The sequence below is a fragment of the Danio rerio genome, chromosome 5 (genome assembly GCF_049306965.1).
Source record: "Danio rerio strain Tuebingen ecotype United States chromosome 5, GRCz12tu, whole genome shotgun sequence".
NCBI lineage: Eukaryota > Metazoa > Chordata > Actinopteri > Cypriniformes > Danionidae > Danio > Danio rerio.
This window is the reverse complement of record NC_133180.1, coordinates 9,131,716-9,144,593: the sequence shown is the minus strand read 5'-3', so window position 1 is coordinate 9,144,593 and position 12,878 is coordinate 9,131,716. Positions and strand designations below refer to the sequence as shown.

Here is a 12,878-nt window from a genome sequence, read left to right as displayed (position 1 = left end):
AACTCTAGTGTGATTCAATCGAACTAAATAAGGCAGGTGTGAAAGCACCCTAAGAACCACTGTTGTCGACAATCAACGAAAAACAATCGCTTAAGAGGGTTAAAATATTGACCTTAAAGTTTCTTTTTTAATAAAAAAAATTTGTAGTCAAAATAAAACAAGTAAAACTTTCTTCAGAAGAAAAAAAACATTATAGGAAATACTGTGGAAAATCATTTTCTGTTACTTGAGACAATTAAAAAATAACAAATATTGCACAGGAGGGCTAATCATTTTGTTCATAACTTTTCTGAAGTGCAAACATTCCAATTGTGCTGTGGAAGAATTTATACAAATATTTCTAAAAGAAAAAAAAACAATTCAGAAACTTTTTTTTATTTTATGCAAAGAAAATAAGCAAGATCATGTAGATTTTAAATTTGGAAGAAATCAGTAGTATGAAATCTGTAGTTTATATAAAACCTCATGCAATAACTAAATACCTTAACTGTAAAGTGTAATTCCAGAGAATTTGAGTATTTTTGTTAATGTTCTCTTAATTTTCTCCTAAGCTGTTTTACCATTTTAAATGAACTGTTTTCAATTTAACAATGTAATTTATTCCTGTGGCTTTTCAGCCTCTCATGGTCTCTTCCTAAGAAACATTTTAATTGCTTTCAACATTAAAATTGTTTGTGATTGATTTAATATTTGGTGGAAATGGAAATCTGCTGTAATATATTAGTGATAAGTGAATGTGTCTTTGCTGGTTGATAGTATTCATTTCTTAAATGATACTGACACAAAGTTTTGAATAATGGAAGTTGTTTTTAAAACTTAACTTAAAAGATTATTTTGTATTTCACTAGCAACAATAACAAAAGATAGTAAAATCACTGACTACACAGAATTTAGCAATTGATGCATTTTTCCTTCTCTCTCTTTGTAATATTGTAGGTCTGGGTGAACTTCCAGTGCCCCGTGGTTTAAGCCTACAGCCTGATTTACCTGCACAGACTCTCACTTTGACCTGGCAGAGCGACTCATCGCTTTTTGACATCGAGATTTTCCACACAGAGTTCATGAATGTGATGCTAAATGTAAGTGCTCTCATATCTTTGCCAGATGTGATATTGACGGTTGTGTTGTTGAAAAAGTTGTTTAGTAGCAAAGTCCTAGTTTAATTTCTACACCTTATTAGGTGTTTTAGCAGTATTTTACCCCATATTCTGTCTTTTATATACTATTAGGCTTATTTTGTTGTATATTTCTGTTCAGCACTTTGACACACATCTGTGTGTTTTTTTCTATGTGCTCTATAATAAAGGTTTGAATTGAATGTGATTGAATTTAAGGGACTCACTAAGCAGTTTTGTGTTTAATAAACATCTAATAGACATCTAAATGTAGATGTATTAGCTAAAACAAGGCTAAATTTGATCTGTCAGCAAAAATTATATATATATATATATATATATATATATATATATATATATATATATATATATATATATATATATATATATATATATATATATATATATATATATATAGGCTAAAACTAGACTAATACAGATTAAACAGACTTTACTTTAGTCATTCATCACTGTGAATTTGATGACTAGTCTACTTTTGGGCGATTCTTAGAGTCTATTAGATTCATTTGAACTATATTTAGATGTTTGTTAGACTTCCTTTAAAAACAAAAACAGTTTGCTTGGCTTGACAGCCATCTTTTTAATGCCTCTTGAGCATTGAAGTGCAACCCTTATCTATTTGAATGGGGAAACATCAGATTTCCAAAACTTACGATTAAATGTCATATTTACAATCACCAATGAAGTTTAATAACTACTTTCTCTCTCTCAGAAATGTAGTTTCTAAATGTTCAAATCATGATAAAAAAAAAAACATCCAGGTTTCCCAAGGTAATGTGAAGACTACTGTAAAAATCTGTCATTAACGTTAAAGAATATAATCCTCTGAATAACACCATGTCCAATCATACTAGTCCTCTGAAGTAATTTATTTTCGTTATTATTCCTGTATTAAAATTTCCTCCTAAAATGACAGCAACCTCTTTGTTTACTAGAGTAAGAGGTTGATGTTAGGGCTGCTCGATTATGGGAAAAATCATAATCACGATTATTTTCGTCATAATTGTAATCACGATTATTCAAAACAATTATCAGTTGAAGTCAAAATTATTCGCCCTTCTGTGAATTTATTTTTATTTATAAATATTTTCCAAATGATGTTTAACAGAGGTTTTTTTTTTTTTTTTTTTTTTTTTTTTTTTTTTACAATATTTCCTATAAAAAATTTTTCCTCTGGAGAAAGGCTTATTTGTTTTATTTCAGCTAGAATAAACGCAGGTTTGAATATTTTGAAACCTATTTTAATAGCTCGATATTATTAGCGCCTTTAAGCAATATATATGTTTGATTGTCTGCAGAAGAAACTACTGATATACAATGACTTGTCTATTTACCCTAATTAAGCCTTTGAATGTCACTGTAAGCTGAGTATCTTGAAAAACATCTAGTAAAATATAATGTAGTCATCATAGCAAAGATAAAATAAATCAGTTATTAGAGATGAGTTATTAAATCTGTTATGTTTAAACTGTGCTTTAAGCATCTTCACTGTATTTTTGATTTTATTATTAATTAATAATAAAAACAGTCGGCAGCAGCAGGAATACCGCACGCTGTCTCTTTAAGAATAGTGCGGCTCTGATATGGTTTCTCTTTCTTGTGTCTTTTGATTCTCAACTTGTTTGTTTATTACACAAATGAGGGTTAATATGAATAATCACTAAACACGGCGCTCTGACACAAATGTGCATGTATTTGACCATTAAAGCGTTCACATTAAGATCGCGTTAGATGTGTGTGCGCTCTGCTGTGCGAGGCTAAGCCTCACACACAACAGCACGTGCTCTTTTGCGCTTTTAAAAATATGAATGATGCGCATCCCGTGCTGCAAAAGTTACATTACAGCACATGCTTTTAGTCATTTTCACGTGGAACTGAGCTTTGCAGAGGCAAAGAGTTTTCACACGTGTACAACTGGAAAGGGGGCAGTACGTGATGGAATAATCGTTTATCTCGATTAATGGTTTTTCATAATTGTTAAAAGCCAAAATCGATATCGAATTCGGATTTTTGATTAATTGCACAGCCCTAGTTGATGTCATGTGATTTGCATTTATATAATGGAGGCGGGAATGGCTTTACAATTATAAAAAACGTTGTGATGCATTACAAAATCCAAGAACATTTATTTTCAACTGTTATTGGTTTATTTAAAAGTAGAGTTTTTATAAACTTGATCTGTTTCTCGTGCATGTGAGGCAAGGCTTTGATGAGATTTTAGCGCGTTTGCCGACCGCATAGAACCCCATAACAATGAAGCTGCAGAAACTGTCTTAAAAACACACATCTTAACCAAGCCCCTCCCCCAGAAGATAGTCAGTCTATAGCGATTGATGATTGGCTCCTTTACTAGAAGGCAGGGCTTCCTTCAATAGAACTAGGGTTGTAACAATATACCGGTATGACGGTCTACCACGATTTGAACGTGCACGATTATCATACCATGAACAATTGCATATCAACGGTTTTAACCCTTAAAGACCGAGACAGCCGCCCGCGGCTAAAAATAAGTATTGCTCTTAAATGTTTAGTAACTTTTGATCCGCTGATTCGCGGACTTTCAGAGGCTCCGGAATCAGTGCGGTTACGTCATCAAAATTCGACAACGCTGATTTGACAAAGAAACGCTCGTCACTGTGTCTCCGGACAAACCAGACATGATACATTGATGCATTGTCCCTCCTCCATGCCCAGATTGGTTCAAACTCGCTATATCACAACCAATAAGCATAGGTTTCGCTTTTGTTTGTGGACCAACACTGAGCTTTTTGAACAACACGGAATGAGAGATAAGCATACATTTATGCGCGGCTAAATAAAACGCAAAAAAAAAAAGTTTTGCATGAAATAATTCTCATACTAAGTACTTTTGCATGCACAGCAGCACAGAAACATGACAAAACAGTGACACAGCAAAGACGAACTGCTGCTCTTGCTGTTTTCAAAAGACATTGCAGACAACCATATCCAAATCCATATCCAGACAACCATATCCATGCTGGCACATAAAACCTAAGGATGTTCCATATTGAATCTAGTTTCGTTATGTAACTATTTATAGTATAATAAATATTTATATCTATTTTTTTACTGAGGATTTGCACCATGTTTATTTGGACTTTATTTGGACTTTGACACATTATTTATTATTTTTTTATTTGTTCATTGTAAGTGGTGTTGTTTATAGTAGCTGAAAATATATTATTTGGAAAAAGTCAAATTTGCTTCACTGTTCTATTATTTTGTAACATTTGTAACATACCGTATACCGCGAAACCGTGAAACCGTGAAACCGTGGTATTGTTTTAGACAATTATCATACCGTAAAAAATTCATACCGTTACAACCCTAAATAGAACTGACCTAGAATTTCAAACTATACCAGTTAAGGCTGTACAATATATAGTTTGAGCATCGATTTTTCAATGTGTGTATCTGCAACAGTCACGTTGCAGGATTAGATTTTTTTTATTAAAGATTAAAAGATAAAGATATTATTTATTATTAATATTTTTTTATTATTTATACAATGATGACCATGATATCATTACATTTTGGCACTTGAATACTGTTCGACTCCCCAGGAAACCATAAAGCACAGTTTGTTTTATTTATTTTTTGCTTGTAATTTATTCAAATGTATGCAGATACACTGCATAGAGAAAGGCATGATCATCATCCCATCAATCTAAATTAATGTAAATTAATTCAATCTTAAATTAAATATGTACAAATAGAGCTATTCAAATCATGTGATGAAATTATATTTATATCAGGGCAAAACAAAATATCGCAAAGTCAGATTTTTCCACTATCATTCAGCTTTAAAACCAGTGATATATCTTGTATATTTTGTAGTTCTTGGTTTTAGTTAGTCAGTGTTAAACTGTACATTTGGTTGTATGCAAAAAAAATCAATCACTGGGAATCAAACATGGAACATCTTGTTTTGTTTGTTTGATTGATTTATTGTGACATTAAGTGGTTCCACCTTCATTTTACAAACTGTAATATGTAAATAATGAAATTCAATACAAAAAATAACTCGAACCTGTTTCTCCACTTAATGTTTTCCCATCTTCTATGAGTCATCGTCTGTGACTTAAAGAGCTCAAAGATGCATGTTATGACTGCTGTTACATTTACGCCTAACATGTTTTGAAATTCATCGGCCAATACGTTTTTCAGAATTGCAAAATCTCTTTACTGTTGGGTTGGCAAGGCAAGTTTATTTATGTAGCTCATTTCACACACTCTGGTAATTTAAAGTGCTTTGCATAAACAAGAATAAAGAAACAAGTATAAGAAAATTAAAACAATAAAGAATAAAAATGATTAAAAACTGATTAAAATGTGTTCAGACCGGCTTTAAAGCAAGGAAATAGATAAGAAAGACATAATAGTATGATCTGTTGGATGTAACAGTGCTCAATCAGTAAAGGCACAGCTAAACAGATGTGATTTTGGTCTTGATTTAAATGAGCCTAATGTTGGGCACATCTGATCATTTCCGGAAGGCGAAATCGCTCTGCTTTGACTGAACTCTTGAAATTTCTTATCTACTTGATCCTTATGATCTGAGTGATCTGTTAGTTTTGTATTCAATAAGCATGCCTGTACTGTATTGAGGTCCTAGGTCATTTAGTGATTTATAGACAAGTAGTAATACCTTAGAATTCATTCTGAATGTAACTGGGAGCCAGTGTAAAGACCTGAGGAAAGGTGTGATGTGCTCTGATTTTCTGCTTCTGGTCAGAATCCTGACAGCAGCGTTCTGGATGAGCTGCAACTGTTTGACTGTCTGTTTGGGAAGGCCAGTGAGGAGTCCATTACAGTAATCCACCCTGCTGCTGATAAAAGCATGAACAAGTTTCTCTAAGTCCTCACTGGAAACAAAGCATCTGATTCTTACAATGTTTTTGAGATGATAGAATGGGGATTTAGTTACTGCTTTAACATGATTACTGAAACTCAGATCTGAGTTATAGTCTAAAAGTGCGATCTGTCGGACGTAGCACAGTGCTCATTCAGTAAAGACACAGATAAACAGATGTGTTTTCAGTCTCGATTTGAATGAGCCTAATGTTGGAGCACATCTGATCACTTCTGGAAGCTGATTCCAGCAGGGGGGCGCTGTTAGTAGCTGATGGTGGATTCACCCTGCTTTGACTGAACTCTTGAAATTTCTAATTGACTTGATCCTAAATTCTGGTTGATCTGTTAGGTTTGCATTCAGTGAGAATATCTGTACTGTATTGAGGTCCTAGGCCATTTAGTGATTTTTAGACCAGTAATAATACTTTAAAATCTATTCTGAATGTAACCGGATGCAGTGTAAAGACCTGAGGACAGCTGTGATGTGCTCTGATTTTCTGCTTCTGGTCAGAATCCTGGCAGCAGCGTTCTGGATGAGCTGCAACTGTTTGACTGTCTGTTTGGGAAGGCCAGTGAGGAGTCCATTACAGTAATCCACCCTGCTGCTGATAAAAGCATGAACAAGTCATCACTGAAAACAATCTAATTCTTGCAACGTTTTCGAGATGATAGTATGCTGATTTACTAACTGCTTTGACATGACTGTTGAAAATCAGATCTGAGATATATTCCAGGGGTGTCCAAACTCGGTCCATTAGGGCTGGTGTCCTACATAATTTAGCTCGAACTACCTTCAACACACCTCCCTGGAAGTTTCTAGTATACCTAGACAGAGCTTGATTTAGCTGGTTCAGGTGTGTTTAATTGGGGTTGGAACTAAAATATGCAGGACACCGGCCCTCCAGCACCGGCTATTATTAGTGTGATCTGTCAGAAATAGCACAGTGCTCATTCTATACAGATGTGTTTTAGCTCTTGATTTGAATTTGCCTAATGTTGAAGCACATCTGATAATTTGGTGGAGTGTTATTGTGTCTCAACTTGAAATGGAATATTCAGGGTTAAAAGCAGCTCTGTCAACACTGTCTTGATTACCATAGAGAATAATGTATTCGGGCCTTTTATTGTAATTGCATTACTGATGCTTTTTAACTGAGGGACGAGTCGAAATGACTTCCTGTGGTAATCGACAGCTTGCCGCAGACTGTAGATGTGTTTGATGCAATATATTCAGCAGTCAACATCAAATCTGAATTTATGTAGCTATTTTCTTGCGTTGTTCATGTACTTGTAGTACTCTTGTGTACATTTTATCAGTGCAGGCTATTCAGCATCTTGCTTCAAAAAGCAATCATTTGTTTCACTTCCTTTTATCTAATGTAGCGAATAACAATCTTTAGAAAACGGATATTTCTGGAGTGATTTTGACCTTCAGCCTCCACGTCCCAGTCAAAACGTCTGGAGAAAAGTGGAAGGGAGTAGGTCACCCACAATCCACTGCAAACGCACATTTAGCTTCAAAGACTGGAGCGATGCCCTTTTTTTTTCAGCATGTATTTTTCCAGCCCTTTTTCCCATAAGGATTTCAAAGAAGGTCTTCAATTATAAACCATAAACCATTTAACATTGAAAGTGTGGCTGGGTTGATCAAAATTAGTTTCTCAGTTTGAATTTATACTGACATGGAACTTTAAAATTCAATATCGAATCTTTGCTGTTATGTTGATGTGCTTAAAGCTTCAAAATAAATGAAACATTATTAAAATAAATATTACTGGTTACACTTTACAATACGGTTGCATTAGTTACTGTTTGTTAACATGAAAAAATAGTGAACAATACATTTATTTCAGTATATATTTATCTTTGTTAATCTTAAAAATAGGTATGGGACGATAACAGTTTAAGGTATACTGCACTTTGGAAAAGTCATGGTTTTAAAACCTCCAAAATTGTCTGTAATAGCGTTTCTAAGGTATGTGTACGCTTTTTATTTACATTTTTTGTTTAGTTTTTTTTTAGGACAACAGTATCTCTAGCAGAAAAAAAATATCCAATGGTGTTGTTTTAAATTGTAAATAAATCTGTGTTTTTTTTAAAACTAATGAAGACAGCAGAAGTCAATAATTAATTTTCATTATTTGATATTATACATTTTTCAAAAAATAAAATGTATCATGTTCAAAGGGGAACTGTTTTGTTTGTTATCCAGAAATTTTAAAAGAATATATTTTAGAGCAGTAACCACAATACCGGGATACTGGGAATCCGGGATATTTTTATCCAAGGTTATTAAACTTCTCATACCAGCCCATGCCTTTAGAAGCATAACTATAGATTTTAAAAATGCGTTAGTAATTATTGAACTATTATTAATAAATGCCTGTACAATTATTTTTGATTATTATTTAATTAATAACTTATTAAACCTTATTTTAACACTTTAACCATTTTAGATTTGTTTTTAGAAAGCGTTATATTTCAGTGTTTAGGTAAAATTCATGAAAACAATCTAATGATGATTATGCCTAGAAAATTAAATGAATTAAAAAAAATTAAACATGTTTTTCTGCCAGGAAATCTGTTAGAGAATTATTTAGCAAATAAGTTATTATTAAAAAATATGGCCACAGAAGGAAGACTTGTACATTATAGTTATAATCGAATAGAATGTAATTCTAATTCCAGTTCTATTGATTAGATATCACTGATTAATGGTATTAATTAATTAATTTATTAATGAATCAATTAATAAATTAATTTCACATTGAAATTACATTAGTTAAATTGGGTTGCAAACGTCAGGCTTAAGGTCATTCGTTCATTCATTCCTTCATTTTCTTTTCGGCTTAGTCCCTTTATTAACCAGGGGTCACCACAGGGGAATGAACCGCCAACTTATCCAGAATATATTTTACACAGTGGATGCCCTTCCAGCTGCAACCTATCATTGGGAAACATCTTTTTAACACAATGACAATTTTAGCTTACCCAATTCACCTGTGTGTGTAGCTTACCAAATTCACCTATGTCTTTGAACTTGTGGGGGAAACTGGAGCACTCAGAGAAACCTCACGCCAACATGGGGAGAACATGCAAACTCCACACAGAAATGCAGAAAATGTCTTGCAGTTAGGCGACAACTGTGCTTCACAATAGATGCGGATTCACATAATTTTATTGAGAGAATAGCTGTGTTTATGTGTTTTATGACGGCTGAGTCATGTCAAGAGTTTCCGAACTGCATTGAGGCTCTGTCGGCGCCGATAAAGTGGCGTTGCTCGCTGTAGAAGTTGGGACTTTCTCAACTTTAGGCACCGACAGACGCTGCCGTTGTGACGATAAATAACTGGTCCCTTCAGAATTTTGTGAGTCTAGTCAATTTTGAGAAAAAAAAAAAAAAAAAACATTACAAATGTCATAACAAAGTCGTGTTAGGGTGCAAATATAAAACAGAAATCTCACTGAAAATCCCGAGTTTGATTCCCAGGGAAAGCATGAACTGGTAAAATGTGAGGGCAGTGGATGCTGCTTTTGGATTAAAGTATTTGCTAATGGGTGCCGAATGCATAAACATACATTTTCTCATGTATTTTTAGGAGACTGTGGCAGTCAATACCGATCCAGTAACAGGACAGCATAGTTGGACCTGGCACTCACCTTTACCACTACAGTGCACTTCTCATTCTGTGCAGATCAGAGCACGAAACCAGCAGTCGATCAGCCCGTGGAGCCCCCTAGAGACCATTCCAGGTACTACAAACACAGCTAGAATTCATTCTGGTCCTGAAGCCTGTGTCAAGCCTGAGGATCTGCAGTCTGTTCTCAAAACCAACCCACAAACATACTTAGCACTTTGTGGTCTTTGTTTTGAGAGTTTATTTTAGGATCTAGAGCAGTTCAATCCAGCTTGAGCTGACTCTGCTGCGACAGTCAGAGGTTATTTGAGTTTTATTTGGTAATTCATGTACAAATATGATATTTAGCATCTAAATATGCTTTCATACAGATTTGTTACTGTGCAGTGTAACTATGATGAAAATTGCCTTTAAAAATAGATATGTTCTTTGATTTATCTAATTATGTATGCATAGTTTTCTTTTCATGTGTGGAGTTGTTGTTTTGAAGGCTACACTTAAGCCTTAAAGGTAAGGGTGTTATCTTGCTGGATGTTGCTCTGTGGATGCACTTGATAAATGAAAGTAGTTCACTTTCACCAAACCTATATGACGTTGATGACACAAATGAAGATATTTTGGAAAATGAGACCTGGGGTCTGTTCTTTGTACCTCACTCAAATGATCAAATGGATCTTTTAATCTTGATAACTGATCTCTCGCTAATTCCTTAACACAAGTTTCCGAATCAGATTAAAATGTCTGGATGAACTGACCTGAGATCGCTGTTGTGAAGGACAGATCTATCAATCCTCGAAATCATAATCAGCAATGCAACAATTGGCTGACAGCACAGAAGCATAATGACATCATCTGATTAATATTCAATCATCCATGTGAGCAAAATTACATAAAATTAGCAGTAAACGGTTTGTTAAATATGACACGCAATAAATTTAAACATTTGTTGTGAGCTGCAGGCTTTACACTTTCATGTGTCAAGAGTATTCATCATGTATTTCAAGCATATCAATGTATTTAGTTAATAATAATGGTAACACTTTACAATTAGGTTCAATAGTTAATGCATTTACTAACATGAACTAATCATGAACAACACATGTACAGCATTTATTAATCATAATTGAACATTTACTAATGCATTATTAACATTCAAGTTCATGCTTGTTAACATTAGTTAATGCACCATGAGTTAACATGAACTAACAATGAACTACTGTATTTTCATTAACTAACAGTAACTAACATGAACAAATACAGTAGTAACTGTATTGTTCATTGTTTGTTCATGTTAGTAAATTCATTAATTAACATTTACTAATGAACCTTATTGTAAAGTGTGACCATAATAATAATAATTATGCATTTTATTTAAATGCGCCTTTCATGACACTCAAGGTCACCGTACAGGACAACATTTAGGGAAGATTTTCTTTATTATAATAGCCTACACCTATTAAATTTTTTTAAATCGCTGTTTGATATCAGTAAAGGTGTAAAACACCGGCATATTAGCAGTCAAAACACGTCCATGACTGTAAAAATAATTATCCTAAAAAAATTTTTTTTTAAAAGTTGAATATTGTGCATGTACATGTTTGTATCTAAAAATATCATATCAATACATTTTCTTTTTGAACCACCAGGTGGCAGCCTCTGTACTTTTATTTCGGAGTGCAGATTGCATAAGTTAAAATATATATTATATATTTACTATTTTCCCAAGTGTATATAACTACTGTAAGAAATTTTCAGCATTTAGTATATAGGTTCAGTATTATCTTTGCTTGAATTGACCCAATCTAATCCTGTTTACATGAAACGTACCTGCTCTCAAGCAGGTTTGAGCTACCAGAAACGTTGCTATGACAAGTCTCAGATGAGTTTTGAAGAACAAAACAATCCTGGATCATGCTAAATCGTCAATATCCAAATCCAGCTAATTAGGTAATCCACATACAAAGAACAGACCCTTGGTTGTGGAAGCTGCCGTGCATGGTGGGATAAGTTGACGTTTTAAAGAGATGGAAAGTAAATGAAATGCAGGTGGATAGGACATATGTGCGCATGCGCAGTACATGGACAAAAGCATTTTCAGTTGTTAGTTGGATGACCAATTTTTACGGAAAGAATTGAGAACGATAGTGTGGACCCCTGCTGTATGCGTTATGTTTTGTTATGGTATGTTGCTGTACATGTTTATGTTTTAGTATAAATTAGCATGTTGCTAGTATGTTTATAGTATAAATTAGCATGTTGCTAGTATGTTTATAGTAGGAATTAGCTGCTAGTATGCTTATAGTAGGAATTAGCATGTTGCCAGTATGTTTATAGTATGAATTAGCATGTTGCCAGTATGTTTATAGTATAAATTAGCATGTTGCTAGTATGTTTATAGTATGAATTAGCATGTTGCCAGTATGTTTATAGTATAAATTAGCATGTTGCCAGTATGTTTATAGCATGAATTGGCATGTTGCCAGTATGTTTATAGTATGAATTAGCATGTTGCCAGTATGTTTATAGTATGAATTAGCATGTTGCTAGTATGTTTATAGTATGAATTGGCATGTTGCCAGTATGTTTATAGTATAAATTAGCATGTTGCTAGTATGTTTATAGTATAAATTAGCATGTTGCTAGTATGTTTATAGTATGAATTAGCATGTTGCCAGTGTTTATAGTATGAATTGGCATGTTGCCAGTATGTTTATAGTATAAATTAGCATGTTGCTAGTATGTTTATAGTATGAATTAGCATGTTTCTATTATATTTAGTATATTGTTAATATGTGTTGGTCTGTTGTTAGTATGTCCAATGTAAAGTCAATGGCCGTTTTTTATAATAGAAGTATATGGGACAGTTGCTAGGGTGCTGTAAGTGGTTACTATGGTATGGCTAGTAAGTTGTAAGGTCATCAATGATTGGCAGATTGGTAGTCTGAGTTAAATGAGCCCAAACTTATGTCTGTATGACAGTCTGGCGGAAAGTTATGAGGCAAGAAAGTTTGGTCCAGTGTTAAGTCAATGGGACTTTTCTGAATTTTCTGGGCCAGTTTTCAGAAAACCGCAAGTCGAATCAGTTTGAAAAGATATAGCAACCTAATTCAGTATGGTTTGGAGGTTTGAAGTTAGTTTGGTTTTTGTGGTTTGAACCGTCTAGGAGGAGATGTGTTCTTAAAATAGTCTAAGAAGAAGACGACGGAAGAAGCAGCAGTATCTCGGCTTT

The 12,878-nt window shown here is 33.8% G+C and overlaps 1 protein-coding gene across 1 annotated transcript in view; it reads left to right on the top strand.

The window, feature by feature from the left end:
* The window catches only part of lifra (LIF receptor subunit alpha a), a 74,794-nt gene that overhangs the window by 23,312 nt on the left and 38,604 nt on the right, over positions 1 to 12,878 (top strand). Inside the window, 2 exon segments of the mRNA NM_001014306.2 lie at positions 937 to 1,079; positions 9,611 to 9,764. Coding sequence (NP_001014328.2) covers positions 937 to 1,079; positions 9,611 to 9,764 — 297 coding nt within the window.